The sequence below is a fragment of the Saccostrea cucullata genome, unplaced genomic scaffold (genome assembly GCF_032062105.1).
Source record: "Saccostrea cucullata isolate Sc308-1 unplaced genomic scaffold, CSIRO_AGI_Scuc_v1 ctg540, whole genome shotgun sequence".
NCBI classification, from domain to species: Eukaryota; Metazoa; Mollusca; class Bivalvia; order Ostreida; family Ostreidae; genus Saccostrea; species Saccostrea cuccullata.
Genome location: NW_026920116.1, coordinates 18,948 through 40,315, shown reverse-complemented (window position 1 = coordinate 40,315; position 21,368 = coordinate 18,948). Strand labels below are relative to the sequence as shown.

The 21,368-nt window shown below is 32.0% G+C and overlaps 1 protein-coding gene across 1 annotated transcript; it reads left to right on the top strand.

The window, feature by feature from the left end:
* The first annotated feature begins 7,499 nt into the window (after nucleotides 1-7,499).
* On the top strand, nucleotides 7,500-20,787 carry LOC134243616 (uncharacterized). Its single transcript, XM_062725868.1, has 8 exons — nucleotides 7,500-7,547; nucleotides 7,879-7,980; nucleotides 12,251-12,295; nucleotides 12,423-12,488; nucleotides 12,658-12,693; nucleotides 15,066-15,134; nucleotides 17,606-17,674; nucleotides 20,443-20,787. The coding sequence occupies exons 1-8, from the start codon at nucleotides 7,500-7,502 to the stop codon at nucleotides 20,785-20,787; spliced, it is 780 nt and encodes a 259-aa protein (XP_062581852.1).
* Nucleotides 20,788-21,368: the final 581 nt, after the last annotated feature.

The window sequence follows — 21,368 nt, the reverse complement described above, 5'->3', positions numbered from 1 at the left end:
CTCTGAAGCGCCTATGTTTTTCCTTGACGTTCAAACTTTTTAAAGATTTTGTTAAGATTTTTTATAGTTAAATTGTAGCTTCAGAGATTGACCTTATTCGATACAGTGTCTCTGTCACTCAAGTACTGTATATACCATTTGTACACACATGCACAACTCGCTTGTGACATATTTCTTGATTCCTTTAACATTTAAAGTTTATTCAGGTTTTTTCTGAGTAAAACACAAAATTGCATCATTAGCTGCTGCTCCGTGAGGTTCTAAAACGTATCGTTTTTGTCGTTTTCAATAAGGACTACCTCTCTCCTCAAGTTGATTTCTTTTCAACAAAATAAAGAAATAAAGCCATAATTTGGTATATGAATCGATGTAACAATTCTTAATTTGAATTTCTGGGCTGTTTTTTTTTTGCTCAATTTTACAGAGAATATGACTGTAGACATTTAAAGTAAGTTACTAAATTTTGACCTGGTCCGCGATCCGATTTTTTCATTTTTTTTAAAAGATCTGAATAAAGTTTGAAAAAATTGTAATATTTTGGAAAAATATAATACATGTACAAATCATTTGGATTTATTGTAAAAATATTTCTACCAAATTCGGATAACATATGCCGTAAAAAATATGACAGTTGTCCACGAATTTTTCGAACAACCCATTGTTTTTCGATAAATCAACAATTTTATTAATAAGTGTATTTTTCCAAAGATATTCATATTTTTGTAGCCCCATTCTTCATATCCGTACATTAAATTAGGCTTTAATTCTGTCAAAATAATGCATACTCTTCATCAAAGAAACCGCAGAGTAGAATTTTAGTGACACATTGAACATAACGGTTATTTAGTAAAATGATGTATTGATAATACAGAAATGTAGTTTACAATCGGAATACTATCTAAATGTCATAAATTACTGAAGAGTTTTAAAATCCTAAACAGTTTAAAGTGTAAAGATCAATATCTGGTATGCCCCCGCGGACACAAATGAAACCTAGTCACAAACGGCATCTAATGGGAGCAAATGTGTGTGATAAGAACTGTTTAAAAATACTCTCCCACTACAAACATAAAGCTTTGGACAGCTGTTCCAGAGTCTGAGTATGCGATTGTCTTTGATAAATCATGTCTATCCATTTTGTCCAATGCTGCTCAATTGGGGTTAAATCTAGCGTTTTAGATGATTATGGCAGAAACAGGTTGTTGTTGCTTTGCAAGAATGGGAGTGTCAAACGAGCTGTATGTTGCTGTGTATTGTCAGATTGAACTATGGCTCTAGAATGCCGCAAAACTTAATAGGCATGCATGTGCAGGTAGAACATCGTGAGAGTACCTTTTTTGATCAAAGTCCTTTGAATATGAACCAGATTAATCTTACGTTTATGTGATACCATTTTCCATACCATTACACCAACTTCACCGACTTTTTAACGTCCTGGAGGCAGTTTTCTGTCTAACGTTAATTACCAAGCCTTAGCACTCTTAAATTTATAAAAGGCTTTCCGATAAACATTCTGGACTATTAGCTAGCAAAAATTTTCAGCGGTGATGCTGTTGTCATACTCTATTGATCGGAGATCTTTGAAGTCAATATTTGGGGTGTTGTGGGATCAGACAAACGGCATGAATAATCCTCTTGCAATAATTCATAGTCAACTGAAAACAGTCTTGTTAGATGGTCTGTGCAGTTCAGGGATAGCTAATGCTGTAGATTACGTCATTGTTTTACATTCATGAAGGTTACATAATCCTCTAAAGTGATGCTGTGCTGCTGATGTAGCATGTGGTCTCCCGTATTTTTTTGCGAACATTGGATGTTCCAGGTTAATGATTAATGAATTATAGGTTAGATATGGTGCTGTGCATTACATTTTAACATTTTGCAAATTGTAGACTGCGGTATACCTGCTTTCAGTTGGCCATTTTCCTTTTTGTGCTATGAAACATTCAGATGAAGCATTTTTAGAAAGCGTAAATTTTTACATCGAACCAGATTCAAAATATCGAGAACACCCTTGAACGTCCTTTTGTGTCCGAAGTAATTGCATCAGAAACAAATAAAAATTGAGATCAACCATTTTTAAGGAATTTAGCAAAATCAGGTCTTTTTGTCTGTGAGATTCGTAGAATAGCTGTAAAGTTATCAATTGCATTAAAAAATAATGCATTTTAATCGAATGCGTCATATCCTTCTAAAAGAAGAAATTATGAAAAAAAATTATTATCAAGCATTTTTTCAGGGTATTGTTCCTACTATGCGTTTCTTTTTTTGAAGAGTATATTTGTCAATCAACTTTCAGATTGAAATATCTTTTTTTTTTCTACGTTCTCCACACATCTCTTTAAAGTTTGTTTAGTTAAATATGGTTTGACTCTTCTGAACAAATCATTACGACACATGTCAACAGCTTTGAATTTAAATTCGTACAAAACTACTCTTTTTTTCTTTTTCTTTTTGAAAAAACCTCTCTTAATCTTGTCTGTATTGATAATTACTTCAAGCCCCCAATGTTCATAATACACAGAGAAAATATTTAACACTGATTCTATGTATCCTTCAAATCCTTCGGCCACAAAATGTCTCAGATTTGAATGAAACTTTGTGTATTATGGGATATTGGTGTCTGATAGGTAAAAAACTGCAAAGATTTGACCTAGCAACGATTGTCATGGAAACATATTTCAGAACGACCGACAGTGGGAGTAATGGAAAATTGAAAAAAATCTCATAAAAAAAGAGATATATCTAAAAGACAAACACAAAAACAAATTTATCAGTCTTTCTTTAAACTTTTAAAAGCAATAAAACTTATTTACCTAACTCATAAATAATGAATAAATAGTATTTTTCAGACAATTACACTGTTAACAAATGCTATTCTTGAGAGGAAAAAAGTATTTTGCCCAGTAGTGCATCTTGTGTAAACATTTATGTTAGAAAAATAATATAAATATTATCTTAGAATATGGAAACTTTAAATTATGGAGAAATCAAAGATAAATCTGGAATTCGATTCAATTACTTGGGAACTTGGAGGAAAAAAAACAACGACAGAGTTATAGTTCTTGAAGTACTCTTTTGTATTGATGGAAAGAAAAAACGGCCTTCATTTGTTCCAAATTGTCTCAGCAGATCATGCATATGGAACTTAGTTTTCATTCGTTTCATTCTTAAGTTGTTTGTTCTAATGTAGAGACTTTAAGTCCCCTTGCCTCTTTACCATCAACTTTGTGAACCAATATTTAGACAGAATCAGCTTTGATATACACTAAATTTTCAAATTCATGTAAAATTTTCCAAAATCTTTGAGTTGAGCACGTTGAGAGCAGCTGTTGAGAAGAATCGCCTAAGCAGAAAATGGGAATGTTGCGGGCTCCTCAACATTTAGCGTCACACCAATAAAAAAATTAAAAAAGAACGGGGAAACAAGGAGAAGTGAGACACATAACAATCCATCAGGTGGAAGGCATCAATAGAAACTATGGTGGGTATGGGACAATTCTTCCTGTTGGAACACGTAACTTAAAAGTAATATACATGTTCTATATGGCTGTATACATGGTATAAGCCATATGTTTCAATGAATAATATTCAGTAGAAAAAGAATACAAAAACAAAAACTACTATTACAGTAAATAACAGCTACACAAAATTGACTTATTATGCAAATAATGCATTTTAATTAAGTTGACGATATTGCAATACATATCGCAATACAGTTATAAATGTTGCAATATATCCAAATCGCAATATGAAATCTCTGGCCAATACCAAGCCTTACAATTTGGTCAAATCAAAACGTACTAAAACTAAAAGTAGACACAGACTACAGACTAGAAAGCTTCTTATTGAAAATATATTATCATAAAGTCAAAATAATCATGAATGAAAGGACTGATAACTGGAAATCACATTTACATGTAATTAATAAACTGTTATAAAATACTCCAGTAATCATGGTAATGTTGAATATTTAGCTTTTTTCGTTTTCTATATTTTAAATGGACAGGTGTGATAAATAAAGATGGCAATGGCATATATCCTCCACTACTTAGGGAGAAGCAGATTAAAGCTACAAGTTAGCTAAGATGTAGAGCTCTAGTAGCTGCTCATCATGTAATGGTAAACAGACACAGCAGACTTTGGCTTTTAAACTCTAACAAAATATATGTCGATTAATTTGCTGAGACGAAGTATAGATTGAGTCAGAGATCACTTTGCCTGATGTCTCTTTTTTCATCTGTCTGTTAAATCTTTTAGACTGTAAGACTAATCACAAATATGTGCAGAAACTGAGGTCACAACGTCAAGGGTCAAGGTCAAACTGGACATAAGAGGATATTGACCATTAGAATCTCTTTAACCCTTTGCTTGACAGACGTTAAACATGGTACACTGGATCCCTTTGAAGAGTATATAATTCCTATTGAATTTGAGGTCACATGCCAGGTCAATGATGAAAATGGACAACAAAATACTAGTATATCATGTATATTGATATACACAATATGTTGAGAACCGTATGCTTGACAGACGAATGTAAAAAGTAAGGACTGAAAGTTAGGGTCATTAATTAATCTCAACAAAGGGCAAAAAAAATTTACTTATTTTTTTTTTAAAGGATTACTTTTTTGTTATTGTTCCTTGTATTTTTAGGAAAATGTTGAATCCAGTCGAGAAACACCAATGGATAGCCAAGAAAGAAAGGCATCAATTTCTAGTATCGATGTCCTTTCAAAACGTGCTATCAATAAGAGTCATATTAAAATATAAAGAGAGTCATATGTTAGTTCAAGTGAGCAAACAAGAAGAAGATATGCTGCCAAAACAAATAAATGCCTCTCTCTTCTTTTAAAGACAATATGTCCTGGAGAAAGTGATGCCTGAAAAGATGCAATGTTTTCAAAATTATAAATTTAAAGTCTTACACACATTAGGAGTCACCGGCACTTATTGAAGCTTTAAATGAGAGTTAACTAAAAGCTGAGACACCAATAGTTCGGCGTCAAATATGATCTATCCTTACCACCCAGACCAGTCTTCAAGACGTTAATACCATGAGTCACTTCTCTGAGCGGCACTGAATTTGCAATCAAGTACAAAATTTGATCAAAAACTTTAAATTTAGGATTTCAGTTAGTTATATTTATGATGATGACACAGAGACACTGGCGAAAGCTTACATTGTTATAACAATGCCATAGTGTAATGAAAGAAATTGTAGTTTATCTTCAAGATTGAGGTAAAAGATTAAATTATAAAGTACAGTAAGTCATTGATTTTATGTACTACGTATTGGTAGATATAATTGCACCATGTGATTAGGTCCCATATGGACCTATGACCTGTGAATCACTTCATTCAGATATGAAGGTTTTTGCTCTCTGCATGTTTTATATAATAGAGAGATAGCACAAATATATATATTTTTGTTAATAAATGTATATTAATGAAAGAAAAAAAACATGCTTTTTCCATTCTGTTACACTTTTTGTTAAACATTTTCAATTTAATATGTACAAAATCTGATAGACAGTATAATGAGTTCTTGAAACTTTTATGCGTCATGTTTCTTGTTGTTGGTTTGGTTTGAACATATTTTATTGTTTTTGATGTCATAACAAAAGGATTGGACACAAGTCTTTAAAAACTTAGAACGTCCTCTCCTTTATAACAATTTGTAACACAAAGTATTGTTCAAAATTAATTTACACAGGAACCAAAGGTCAGTAAGATTATCATAGGCAATGCATGTACAGAATTGAATTAATGTAGTCTTGTTGTTAATAAATCTTTTTGTTATTAGAACATTGTATGCATGTGTATTACAAATTGCATTTCTCCCTATCTTTTGATAAATATTGAATCCTCCCTGAAATGCAAACAAAATTGCATTAAAATTTATCTCAAATTGAGTGCTAAACAATACACTTGTATTAGCTGAAAACTTATTGTTCCGTTGACTATTGCATTCTCTCCATGCATTTCCCAAGTTTTCAAAACAAGCATGAAATATTGCAATTGTACTTTTAGGGATAGTGCCAAAATGTACAATTTTAAAGACATGATTGCTCTTTTGTATGAAGTTTAACCTTTATTAGTCAAATGTTTTTTAAAAGTAGATTATGCTAAATATTGACTAACAATTACATTTCTTCTCAGTACTTGATAATTAAAAAAACATAACTCAGAAATAGAGTATGTTGCATTTTTTTTGGCAAAGTGCCAAAAACATAACTTTCTCGCCATGGTTTCCCTAGACTGTGATGTTTCTCCATAAATTTTATTATACTTTTAAAGCCTAAACTATGCTTGTTTACTGTTTATAATTGCATTTATTCCATGTATTAACCAAATGTTTGAAATAAATCAGCAAAAATGCACTTGTTGGCACAATGCCAAGTAATTGAAATATGCATATACACTATGCAAACACCTTTTATCACAGAGTAATATTGATTTCAGGTTTAAAAAGATATACATATAGCTGTAGAAGAAATTATAATAATTGTTTTCTATTTACAGTAGAATTTAATTTACTGTGGGATGGAAAAGGGTCAAAAATGGGCTAACTTCACAGCTATAGACCACTGTAAGATACCGTGGTTGGTTTCTATGGCAACGGTTGATTATTTTTTGTTTTTAATTCAAATATGTGCAAGATAGGTGATACGTAGCCAGCACCTACAAAATAATTGAAATCGGTGACATCAAATGGCCAGACCTCCTCCATTTTTTTTAATTTTTACATAGAATCAGTGTTAAAGCTCTTTGTAAATCCTTAGGATTATAAGATAATAAAACTGTTTCGTCAAAATAGAAAAGTATAAGGAGTTTAAACATAATCTGCATTTATTTTTGTATTTTTTCACTAAAGCTCGTAATCTTCAATATTATTCTGCAATAAATAGCTTTCTAAATTGTTAATATAAAAAGTAAACATAAATGTAATAAATTTTGCCCTCGTCTTACCTTAATTATTATACATTAAAAATTCTGAGGTACTTTAATTAATACATATCATCGATTTTTACAATCTATACCTCTTTTTTAGATTTTAAACCACAAACCAGATTTGCTTTACATTGTTGACCTGCGAGGGTTCTGTATTAACTGCTATTAGGATTATTCCCACGGCTGAAATTTTGCTTTCAATTTCGGACAAACAGGCTTCAAAACAGTTGTTTTTGAGATTCTACATTTATCAGGTGAGAGTTCGTTTGGGTCAATAATGAATGTATTGGTGCCAAAGTAATTACACTGCCATTACACAAGTGATTGCTTCCAACGACCGCATTGTGGCTTTAAGTAACAAGATCTAATGTGTCTGACATTGACATTTCCCCCTTACATTATTTCATGGTATGTTTAATCAGATATGTGTACCTCAAATTATGCTACATTCAACACAAGACAAAGTACTACAGTTCGATAAATTTTTCTTATTAAATGATATAAAATTGCCCTATAAAATATTTCATTAGATTTCTTTCCTACAGATGGAGAGCACAAGGTTTCATTCATCCAATATTGTTGAGACGTTTCAGGTGAGTGCATTATTTCCTTTCTCTTCCTCTTTCTCTTTTTTTCACTTTTCCCCATGTGTTTTACCATATTGCACATATATCTATTTCATTTCATTAAAGATATGTAACAAGCAACAACAACATACTTTCTTTGAGATTATGGAGGGATTACGCACTTATATAGAGGTAATTAATTCTTTATATTCTTGTTTACTACTCTTTTTGCCTTGTACAGTAACTATTAAAGATAAAGTATCTGGTCATTTCTATTCTGCGAAAACAAGTATATTGCTTTTAACTTCATTGCTCTAGATTATAGCTTGATATTAAAAGGGAAACTTTTTTTTTCTAGGAAATACTTCTATCAAAACATATGTCAGTCGGAGATACTGACACAGTAAATGTTCAAGAACTTCTCTACCGGGACTTTTGTGAACTTTTTCGTCATTTAAAGGTATCAGATATAAATAAATAATTCCAATAATTAATGATATTTTTATGTTGCTATTAAGTTTAAAGCTTGATAGCAAATTCATAATCCAAAGAATGATCCAATGTCATATTCCAGTACAATATAATGATCTCGTATTTATAGTTTTCCTTGAAAATCAATCTATACATTTTCAACGCACTTGCAAATTGGAGGTATAATATAAAACCATATTATATATGGAAGGAAATGTTTATTTTTTGTTTTAAGCAAGTAATAATTTACCATTAAGGTCTTTCCATCCTCACAATTTAAATGGTTTAAAATACATCAATTGAATTTATTTTCAGTAAATAAAGTTTGAATTTACCAAATATTGCCAAATTGTATAGGCCATATTATTTAAGATGGGAGAGTTAAATAAACAGAAGCAGATGTGAACATAAAAAATCGTACAATTTTTGTAAACAGTATCATAAATATTATGTACATGTGTAAATACTGATTCAAATGCATAATTCTGATCCTGAAAGTTCCTAAATACTAGTACTTGCTACTTATAATTTATGTTTGAATTGTGAATATCAGAGAAACAATTTTACATTAGAATGTACAATAAAGAAAAAAATACCTGAATGAAGATACCTGAGCAGGAGTTATTGTACTTGTCAACATTTTAAAAAGATTGAATAAATGATTAGATAAGGAAAATATGTATTTTAAATTTGTTTACTTAACAATATTTATCATAACCCAATGGAAAATCATTCTTTCAATTATATTATCCTATTGGGTATGAATTAAATTTAATAACTGTTTTTGCAAAAACCTATGGCATCATTGGAGGGTGGAATTACCTTAAATAAAGACCCTTACTCCAATTACAGAAAAAAATACAAAACTTGTACCATTTTCAATTGTAAATATTCCTTTCATGATGTTTTTATCAAAGAAAATTCCAATATTATTTCGAACAAAACGTATTGATATTATTAATGCTGGCTTGAAAATCGTCCTGTAATACAGTAAAATTCTTTTATGTCGTCATTTAGAAAAATGCAATGGGATAGCTTATTTTTAAATAGTTTTATGTATTTAAAATGTGAATTTTTAAACTCAAACCTTAATATTGTATTACTACTCCAGATTTAAAAAATAACAGAAAATAAGAAATATTTGATTTTTAAAATTCAATGTTTTTAAAATTGCAATTCATAGTATATCTTATTTTGGGAAGAAGGTCAAACGCAAATGTCAAGGTAATTACATGATAAAAAAAGGTTTTCCATGTACCCTATGAAGAGTGTAGTCACAATAAATGCTTAGGTGAAATGAGAAGACCCAAATAGAAAATATACTCAAGACTAAATTTATCAAAAACTGGTTTATTTTCAAGATCAAGGATATGAAGTAAAACATCTTGGTTCCCAAAATAGAAACACTGGTTCTGTTTTGATACTTGATACCGCCTTCAGATGTAGAGTGTACAGGAATATTCGCAATGACGATGTACACTTTATTCTCTTTTGTTTTTAGATCTAACGTGTAAGAGAGTTTTCAGTGAAAAAATGTTTACGTAACACACAGAACGTTAGAGAAAATTGGCAGCTACAATCGGTCACAGTGATTGAGACCAAATAAACTGACGTCCTGTTTTGCAGTATAACCAGTTATATGTTCTGGCACGAAAAAGATCCTTAACTGCTCAATGGCACAGTGTCGTGTATACACATATGTAACAAGAGTAGATATGAATTACCCAATATCCAAAGATATTCGACTTTTAGATTTAACACGCAATACAGTTAAGGTTTGCAATGGAAATATCGACTAAATTTTGTATTTAAAAATGTATTCGTAATCGGGATGGCGATTATTTTTTGTACGTTATTTATATCGGATAATTGTAATTATGATTAATAACTACATATCGAGGACGATTATATTTTTATATTTAGACTAGTCACGTGATGCGGCAGTCACGCGATTTTAGCACACTGACTTAAAGTATTGATGTTACATATAAATATCACTAGTGCAAGGGCATAACCAAGTTAAATTTCCAAGTTTAGTATATAAATATTTTCAACACGCATTGTCGTTTCTAAAAAATGCTGCGATCCTGTCTAAATTCTGCAATTTCATTGTTAAAATTATACTTTTATGACCAAATGTTATATTTTATAGAAATGTGTTTATGTTATATGTTATGTCTATATGTCTATATGTTATATAGAAATATTGATATTTCATTGTTAAAATTATACTTTTATGACCGAATGTTATATTTTATAGAAATATGTTTATGCTATATGTTTTGTCTATATGTCTATTCGTTATATAGAAATATTAATATAATTAAATTGTTTTTAAGATTTCATCAGGATCGCAGCTCTTTTCAGATACCTTAATAGTTCTATAGTTGAAATTTAAAAGCTTACTTTGATCCATAGAGTATATGCCCTTGCACTAGATCGATTCATTAAGACCCCCCACATAACCCTCCGATGAATTCGCATACAAATATACGGCAGTGTCAATTAAATACGTAATGTACAGAAAATATATTGATAAAATAGTAAAGAAGACATTAAATTCAAGTTATTGACCCATTGAATATCTGTAAATAATATTTTATTTAATTAGAGAATACATATTTTGTTGATAACGTATTACTTGATCTCTCTCTCAATGCATACAAATTACGTCACGTTGTAAGAAATGACGTCAAATTGACAAGTGTATTGCGGTCAGTGACTTGTTTATAACTTATTATGTCGGATTTAACTAACGACAAAATAACACTCTGTAGTAAGTTTTTATGTAGTTTGATAATTTCTCACAGGTTAAATTAGCAGATGAACTCCTTTTGTGGTATTTTAAAGAATTGTTGTATGACGTATATTGTATATGATGTCATAGTAAAGTTTTCCCGTACATATTAGACTCCGCCTCCTTTTTGTAACCTTAACTGTGCTGCGCAGTCTTTAATAAAAAATACTGCACTATCTTGTTTTGGAACTGGTGTGAATTTCATGAATCCGTAGCATTACTGCCACCAGTCTCCTAGCACACAGTGCACATACCCTGCAAGACCAGTTAGTCTTGGTTTACACACGTGGAATGAGATTGTCAAACGCATCTAGCGAGCTTGAAAAAACACGTTTGTTTTGCCGAGAAGTTATGATAGCGGGCCCGGTGTTGCACAACCATTCTGGATAAAGAATTCGACTTTTCAATTTACTTGAATTTTCAACACGAAAATATAAGCCTAGTTAATCACCGTAGCTTGGCATTTGGCGGGAAATGACGCTTTACTTGCGTAGAAACATTGTTAATTTTTTTCTTCACAAAATAAACATTAAACTATATATTTGATTACATGCCAGAAAATTTATTTAGCAACATTTTTACTTACTTAGATCATACGGATACGAATTCTGATTGATAAATATTATGCAATCCCTGTGGAACTATATTTTGTTCTAACAATTGTTCTAACTTTTGCGTTCACAACAAAGTGTGTTTAAAATAGGTGAACCGGGTCAGGAAAATTCGAAACTGAAAACGTTCTTTTGGTTTTTTTTTTGAAAATTACTGAAATATACTAATGGATGTATCACGTAATTTAATTCTATATTTGATTATATGCTGAGCTTGAACATGAGCTTGGTATTCAATTTAGAAATCTCCAGCCAGGTTTGGGTACCGACAATATTTAAATCAAACACTCTCACAACACAATACACACAAGACACATATACTTTACATTTTAGAACAAGCATCAACAACACATATATTATATGCTTGTTCGCTGTCGGAATTATTTAATAAAAGTAAAATATAAAATACGTTTACACAATAATTATAATTAAGGTATACAGTTAGCTTACCAGGAATCCAGTTAAATATAAATTCAAGTAAATCTTTGAAGAATATGAGGGATGATTCACGAGCCACGATTGGTATAAAATTTTAACAAAGGAAAATAAATGCTGCTCAAGTAGCGATTCCGATTGTTATATCATATCATAGCAAATACGCTCAGGGGAGCATTGTTGACCATGAGCCTTTTGTTAAGTTGCAGTAACACATTTCAGGGTCAGTATGTATAAGTCTTCTGCTATACATATCTTACGCCATCCATTAGTTAATAATGTTGGAAAGTACTGAAGTAAATGAACCATTTGATTTTTTCTGAAAATTGCATGAAACAAATTCATTACAATTTTGTAGTTGTAAAGATTTATATATCTAAAATAGATAAAAATAAATCATTTATATAAATATTTAGATTGACCATGAAGAAATCGGAAAGGATTACATGGATAAGTTGAAGGTACTTGACTTTACTATATATTTCAATCGTAAGTAAGCATGTACATGTATATAGATTTGCAGAAGAACCTGAAATCCTTTTTTTATACATGTACAAAATCTTAGGTTAATTATTTGTTCCATCTTAGAGTTTGGCAGAGAGTCGCCTGAGGGCCCTGGACAAAAGACTGACCATGTTCTGCTCAAGTACTCAGGTGATGTTTTGCATTGCTGCTTAAAAGTTCTAATGTAGTATGACAATAATGCATATGTATAGGTATAAAAGATATTGGTAAAATTTTGTAAGATTCATCCACTTAACATATACAAAATTCTTATCTTGCATAAATTCAAAACAGTCAATATGCCTTGTGTATTTCATAGATATCTGAAGAGCAAATCATTGATGCTTGTATGTCAGTAAGTATTTCTGTAGAGATTACTTTAAGATATTAGATTTTTTTTATGAATAGCCTCGTTTCGAGTCAATCTTAAGCAACGTCCTTATTCGTCGTTTAGTTATGCCATGTCAAAAATGTCCAGCAAGTGAACTTACGGTTTTACACCGAGTCATAACTATTACAGAACGGATTTATTTTTACGGCTTTTAAGTACCAAATCTAAAGAAAACCTGCAACATATGGGTATAAGCCGCAGCATAAGTAAGAAAATTATTTTTATCTTGGTCTTTGAGCTTACAGAAGAACTTCGCCTTCGCCGTTCGTTCACTTAAACATAAAGCCTTATACATTTCGTAGTCAGAATTTCAAAAATAAAAATACAGATCTCATAGTTTATAAATTAAAATAAAGAGATTTTATATTTCTAGTTGAAATACATTTTATTGACGGGTGTTTTTGTGATGAAGCATCACCTGGTTTAACCCAAAATCATTCACCTGACGAAGAAAAGTAAAGTACTTTGTGCTTCAAGTACATGTAAGGTGCAGAACGATGACAGAAGGGGACAAGGAAAAATGTTTTAGACACTGTAAATACTTTGACAGATTGGATTGACATTAATTATGACACTTCATAAAAAATTCTGTTGCTTGAGCTTAGGGTTTACAGAATGATCTAATAGACGCGTACTAGGGACATTTTGTAGCAAATCAGCAGTAAATACTATATATACTATCTATATTTTAACTACTTACTTTTGAAGGAGCAAGTATTTAACTAGTATGCACTGGAAAGGGATTGAGATTTAAGATAGGGTGTCTTTAACAAGACATTTTTCACTCTTGGACGTTGAAGTTGTTGAACGAGTTTAATAATAACAAATTATAAGCACTCAAGATTATCGTGTACGTCTCTAAATTGTAATGCTCAACATATAATTAAAATGTTGAAAGGTCAGCTTGAAACTCACATTTTGATAATATATTACATCATAAGTAGGTAGTGTCATATCCAGTCTAGGTAGGAGTCCTTCGATACAATCAACATACTAACTTTTGGATGTTAAACAGTTAAAACTAAAACAAACCTCAAATTTTCCTTAAAATGATAATATGCAAAGTACTCTATGTATGGATTGTTTTCTGTAGGTCAACCTTCCTTAAAATGAAGAGAGCACTCTTTGTGGTTTCTCATGGCTCGTAATTTTCTCTTCTTGCATGTAAGAGGTCCAGTTAACTTTCTTTTGATGCAGATGCTTTCTCTTGGTGGGAAATATGTAAAATCTTATTTCTCTCATGTAACCATAACTTCCCACTATTCTTTCATCAGAATTGCACCTCTTCGCATAACAAAAATAGGATTTTTATCAAATAACATTGGGTAACTACGGTGAACAATTTTAACCGGAAGTACCCCTGCTGAGCATTTTTTGTTTATCATGTGATCGGTGCATCTAAACGCAAATAAAAACGGACGTTTCGAATGACACAAAACGTGACTATTAAGCAATGTGTTTCCTACGTTATGTTTTGATTTTAAAAATTGTTTTATGATATTTTAAGTTGGGAATACAAATGAAGAATGAAATGATTAAAAATGAGGAATAAAAGATATAATTTCTTAAAACACATGATTGCAATTAAAGTTAATCCAGAATGATAAAGGGGCTACTCGGAAAATTACGTTTTCTCCATCAAGGAAAGAAATTATGAAAAAATCATTTTCATTCTATCCGGAACAAATAAAAAATGTGCAAATTTTCTCACTCACAAGATAAAGAAATAATCCCAAGTAAAAATTAAAGCACACATTGTGAATCGACTTCGAGCAGAATCGTTACTTTTTTAGAGCTGTTCTTTGAAAATAGAAATAAAATGATTGTTATTACTAACCCGTATAAAGTTATATGACATTTCTTACACAAGTTTTCTTATCATCAAGCGACCGCTTTTTGCACCGTGGTTGGACGTTATTTCTTATTATTTGAAAAGTGCAATTTTAAATGCAACCTTACAGTTCAATATGTTTTTGCTAAGTCTATAAAATGTTTTAAGTTTTCTTGCTTTTGAAAGAGATTTTGAGGATACTTTATATTCATACAATTGACACAAATAACATATCTTAATTACATTTCAATTAAAGAAAATTGAAAAATGACCAGTATAATTTTTCTGTATGGGAGATAAGAAAATTTGTTTGTGGTATAATAATAATTCTTCCTATTATTCAAACGTATATGATTTTTACACTGTATACGTAGTTAAATGTGTTGAAAGTGAAAACAAATCAGTTCTCGTTTATTAACACTAGTAATTAAGTATAGAACTGTTTTTTTAAATATGAGGACATACTAATATTTGCTTTTTCTTCTTCCATTGTGCTTTTAAATAGGACCAAGAAAGGGTCGATATGAAAGAGTTTCTTGTCTTTGCCAACAATATTCTCCAAGGCGTCATATCTGTAAGTTGCGATGAATACATGTATGTACTGAGACTTAATTGAATAAAAAATAATTCAGTAAATGAAATCAAGATCATATAATAAAAGATTTTGCAATTGAGGCAAATCTTTTTATTAACCAAATGACGTACCTCAACATACAAGGGGTAATCAAAAAGTTCGTGGACTGAGGCTATAAAATTAGTACTATGCAGTCTGTGCTTCCAAAATTTTTATGGAACATTAAACGACACAAAATAGAGAAATGTGGAAAATTTTATCCTGATACGTTCATTATCTGCCAAATTATTATAAAATGAAAACGACATTACATGATCATCCGGCGCTGTCATCGTTTATTTTCATGAGGTCCGATAACGTAATTGTTTTTTCAATGTCTTCTTCTTCTACCTCATACACTTTTTGATGAGATTCCCTGGAGTCGATTATGGACTTAAACCCGACTTGTTTTTATGACTTTACAATGTCATAAAAGTGGCCTTCAATGAATATAATATTCCAGATGGATTTATACACTGGGAGAGATCCGCGCTTGATTGTGCCGGCATATTTTGCTTTTAGGAGTTCAATATCTACAACACATGATCAACGTCATTTTAGACATGATTGATTTTCACACCTTGACTGCAAATCAACATGAACTGTGTATCCCTTTACTCTCTGAATCTATTTTGACATTAAAAGACAAGTACTCTGGATGCATATTATTTCACTGTAGCGATTTTCAACATATTTTAGGTCGATACTATTTTTTTCAGGGGCAAAAACTTTATATAATGTTGGAAACGGAAACCTCTCCCCCTTTTGACGTCCTTTTCAAGGCCTTATTTGTTTGCACATACCATGTAAAAGTTACGATAAAATTTCATAGAACTTACAGAATGAAGTGATTTGAACATATTTTATTGCACAAAATATATACAATGGGATTGGGCACAAGTTCTAAAAACTTAAATCGCCCTCTCCCTCAAAATGAAGTGAAAATGTCATATAACAATTGTGTCCCGACACATACATGAATTAACAGGATTTTTGTATGTCAAATAATCATATCAAAGGAGTTTTACTAAGGTACACATTGGTCGAAAAAACGTCGTTTTCGAGGTTGCGCCGCCTGGACATATCATTGCTTACAAAAAATTACTTATTTATTAAAAAATAAAATTCATGATTTGTGGTTTATTCTTTGGATAGAAAAGATGATGCTTACTAGATATTTCAAAATTTATTGATGTACCTTGAACGGTTTTAATTTTATGGCACTAGTCCACGAACTTTTTGATAACCCCTCGTATGTTCATGAAAATCAGCTAATTAGTTCTAAAACGTCAAACATTCTGTGATTAAATATGTGGTTACCAGTTTTTTTTTAGCATGGATTTAAATATTGTAACAAAATACGAAATCCGATAAATTTCCCTTTGAAGTGTATAAACCATAAATGGTGTATTCTCAGATAGAGACACGGCATTGCTCACAAACTTTTTAGTTAGGCAAATTATACCTGAAAGCGAATTACAAAAATAATCTGAATGTGGTTCACTTATCAAAGACTGGAAGAAATATACAAATTTAACAGGAATTCTTCTCATATTAATTGTATTTAAAAATTAATTAAATTTTACAGTTTTGAAAAGACAATATCACTGCTCAAGAATAAATTTGGCAGGTGTAATTAAGCAATAATTCTGCAGGTAATGTTTATTGTCTTTTTGCATTGACATCAAATGCAAAATTATACAAATACAGGTTACATGTACAATCAGGCGATGCCTATGAAAGAATAATTGTTTTCCTTTTTGACAATATCAAAAAGCATCTAAAAGAAGATATGTCAAAATCAGATATTAAATTGAAATAGACATTGGCCACCCCGATTTTCCTCTATTTTTCGTAAAATCGTAGAGATTGAGTCTATTTTTATGCCCTTGTTTATTCTCATTTACACATTTGGTGTAAAGTCACGATAGATACAAAATGATACGAAATTAAAAGACGAAAATAACGTTTTACTGACTTTCTTGCTCAAATCTCTCCTTGTACTGAAAGCTTTAAAAGTCTGAAAATACCCGGGTATTTTGTTCGAAAGTCACTTTTCTTTGAAGTATATTTAAACGGAAGCTCATGATAATAAATTTTCGTCTTTTCAGATAATTTGTCTTAGTCTTTATTGTTTAGTTTTATTCAAATTAATTACATTGTTCGTAGAAAATTTAAGAAGCAGAAAAAGAGATAAATTCTACGCGTCGCAGATTCGCTAAAATTTAGTCCCTGCTATATTTCAAACCCAGAGTACCATTTCTGTTTAAGATTTATAATTATGAGAACTTCATTAGATTTTATAACCATCAATTGTACATCCTTAATACATGAGACATATTAGCAAAGATAGTTTAAATATGACATTTTGTCAGAAACAAGGTAAAAATCTCTCTTTCATTTATTATTATAAATTTATTTTGTGACCTTAGGCGACACCTGGAGATCATTCTCTCATGGGCATTATGGAACACCTGAAAACCCATCGGATGACATTTGATGTAAGCGAGTTTTACTTTTAGGATAGCTTTGTACATGAATAAATTTAATATAAGCTCAACTAAGTTTTTCCAGTTTTAGCTATATTTCATCATGCAAACTTTCCTTTGAAAAAAAAAAAAAATAAGCAACTATGTGGATGTTATAACACATTCTCGTAAGACGTGTGCCTTATGCTACGTTCCCACTGTCGTGCGGTCAGTTAAGCCCGTGTCACACTGTCACGATTCATAGGTACGATTTACTACGAATTCAAAAATCGCAGCAAATCGGGATTTATCGCAGAAGTACTCGCAGGATATCTTCCTTAATCGTGTTGGATCGCAGCAAATCGCCATACTTGGCGATTGTTTTGAGCATGTTCAAAACAATCGTGGACACAGCACGATTTTTAATTATTCGTACACAATCGCACAGCATTCGTACTGCACTCGTACTCATAATCGTAGTAAATCTTCAAAGTTCGTGCGACATTCGCGGAACTTCGTGGTACTCGTGACAATACGAGAGTCCTACGAGTTATTTCGAGTGTCTTTCGAGTTTGTGCGAGTGTCTCTCGAGTTACTGCGAGTGTCCTACGAGATACTGCCAGTGTTCCTCGAATTGATAAGAACATAGTACGACTTTCCAAAGAAAGGACGATTGATGGCAAGTGCTGTACGAAAACTGTGCGATTGAACTAAGATTTGATACGATGTAGGCAGACGGTGTCTGATGTTAACACTGTCGAAATCAAAATACTGCCTAAAATAAAAGGAAAGAAGCTTAGAAAAAGGAAATAAACTGAAAATACATGTGTAACAGAAACTATAAACAGCGTGTACAATAAACATACGAAGAGATTGAACATAATCAAAAGTTCCACACTGTAGTTTTTACTATGATCAAATAACATAACTATGATGTTTAATGATTTCAGACAAATCTCCCTTTACTCTATATATGCATTCAATTACATGTATAATCGTAAGAAATGGCCATTAGTCGTGGGAATATCGTGTTTGTAACGTGGCATATCGCAGTACTTCGTACGAGTATCGTATGTAACCGGGTTTAATCCTTCATAATCGTAGAAATATCGTAACCAGTTCGTAACGCTGTCGCCTTAGTTCGTACTTAAATAGTACAAACCTCGTTCTTTGTCGCACAGACATCGCAGACACACCATTCTAGCAGCAAAATATTCTACACGCTATAGAAAAATCGCAAGGCAAACCTGGCGATGAACTGCGATTTTCAACTTTTATTAATTCGTGGGTAATCGTAGCATAAATCGTGATAGTGTGACACGACCTTAACGCACGTCACGATAGATCAATCGTAGTTGATCGCGGAGTTTTTATTGAATTTTAATCCAAGATACGAAGAGATGCGTATAGGTGCGTTTTCATACGTTTCGTTACGCTTTTATGCGCTATGCCCGCGATAGATAAATTTCATGTGATGCGATCTCTGACTACCGTTCGGATAAGATGAATTACGTTTCAATAGGATTATCAAGATTTAGTCGAAAAAGGACCTCGATCTGTCACGAATATCACGATCCGAGTTCTCGATTAGAAAGGATCTCCTACGTTTTAATACGTACTCATACGATATAATACGTTCATTGCGCTCTCTTGCGCTAATGTACGATAGAATAACACGTTCATTGCAATGTCTTTCACGATCAGGATCAAGATAGAACACGCTTTGAGCTACGATTGTACCCCGACAGACATTTAAAAATCTGGCTAAACTGAGTCCATTATATTTTATCTCTTGAAATTAAATAAAACATAAACATACAATCAATTGTAATGGCAGAAGTAAAGGTTGATGACAACTTCATAAACGTGGTGTTTGTAGTGTAACTATGGTCATATGTTATTGCTGTCAAAGTAAAGTAAAAGAGCAGTATAACTATCTCTTATCTTTTTTTTCACTGATGTTGCCTCTGATCGAAGGGGTTCAAGTTCAAAAGAAGATAGGAACTTCCCTCTTTCTATTTTGTACCTGTTTTATGTGGCATCTTTAAAATATTTTTCCAAAACTCATACATTTTTTTTTCAATCGGGAAAGAAACGCGTTCAATTTTCCCGTTATTTTTGCAAGCTTAAGTACTCGTAATATAGCGTGATTGTCCGCAACAAACCGTTAACACCCGTGTCTAATTGCGTTTACTCTCATATGTCCGTATCAAATCGTTTTTGAGCGGGAAAGAACCGTGTCAGCACGTGAGCAGATGGCCATGCAAAGCGTCACAGATAGTGACAGAACGTGAGATATCGCAACGAATCGCCATTCAGCGGGATGTCTGTCCTTTCCGAGATCGATCCCGATGATCACGATATACAAGCCAGATTAGTTACGTTTATATACGATGCAGCTGAGGTTAGTTACGATGTAATGCGATTTGCTGAGATGATAACGATTAAAATCTAATCGTGTTAATCGTAGAAAAATTTTTGACAGTCAAAAAAAATTTCACGATCAACACGATAGTCACGAGAGAACACAAGATTTGTTTCGGTTTGATACGAGAACTACGATTTGTCCACGTTCGAGTCCCCGATCTCAATCGTGGCGCCAATCGTGATAGTGGGAACATAGCATTAGAATGCCAATAAAATATGAGGTTTAAAAATATGCAAACCAATAGCATTGGCAATTAACTGAGAAATTTTCTAGAATCATAGAGGAATGTTAACTCAGTTCATTCAGACTTTAAGACAAGAAAAATGTATAAATGTGCAAGACAAATATTTCTTAAGCAATTTTATTTTTCAAGTATCAAAAGGAAGTTTACAAGGTTGAGAAAATTAATAAAAGGTGTTTTGGAAAGATGATTATACGATGTGTCGGTCACGAAGGAACAAAGGGAAAAGAAGGGCTTCGTAGGCTGTTTCAAGCCTGCATCGACTTTTTACAGAAAGAGAATACAAATGTGTGGGAAAATGCCTCTTTCACTATCTATGATGATGACTCAAACATGTACAAGATCGCAAGTGGAAACATGAGATATCAATTCATCTGTCGAATGAAAAACGGAGAGCCATTCATAAAAGAGAAAACTGTAAGACATTCGCATTCGCAAGACTCAGCTCAACAAGACAAAAATTGTAAGATTATGTGATGTTTACAATATAATCGCGTAATTCTTTAAACTTTTGTGTGTTTAAAGTAAATTTATTTCACATTGCTACTTAAGGGCCGTCCAGTAAAATAGGGGATAATTTGCATAGAACACACACAAAAAAAAATCATAACTGCTTTTTGAAAATTTCACTGTTCTTCAATATATGTTTCATTATTATACATGTACTTAGAAACACTTAAATGGATAAATTCGTAAATAAACAAAATATAATATTTTGTTAGGTCACCTGAGTAACTCAGGTGACCTATTGCTATCTGTTTTCGTCCGTCGTCGTGCGTCGTGTGTCGTGCGTCGTGTGTCGTGTGTTAACATTTGAACATTTTTAGCTTCTTCTCTGAAACCACTGAACCAATTTCAACCAAATGTGGTATACAGCATCTATGGGTGAAGATTGTGAATTTAATGGTCCCTGACCCCCTGGGGCCTGAGGGGTGGGGCCAAAACCACTAAAACTTTTGCAATCTTTAAAAAGCTTCTTCTTTACTCCTGGACATCATGCAGGCAAACTGCTAGCATGAATGTAATGAGCATTGAGTCCTCTACCAAAATTGTGAAAT

Bases quoted from the DNA above. Each gene is read 5' to 3' on its own strand.
- LOC134243616 (XM_062725868.1), top strand. From the start codon at position 7,500: ATGGAGAGCACAAGGTTTCATTCATCCAATATTGTTGAGACGTTTCAG. The intron at 12,489-12,657 runs GTGATGTTTTGC...TGTATTTCATAG, and splicing joins TGTTCTGCTCAAGTACTCAG to ATATCTGAAGAGCAAATCAT. The intron at 17,675-20,442 runs GTAAGCGAGTTT...TTATTTTTCAAG, and splicing joins CCCATCGGATGACATTTGAT to TATCAAAAGGAAGTTTACAA.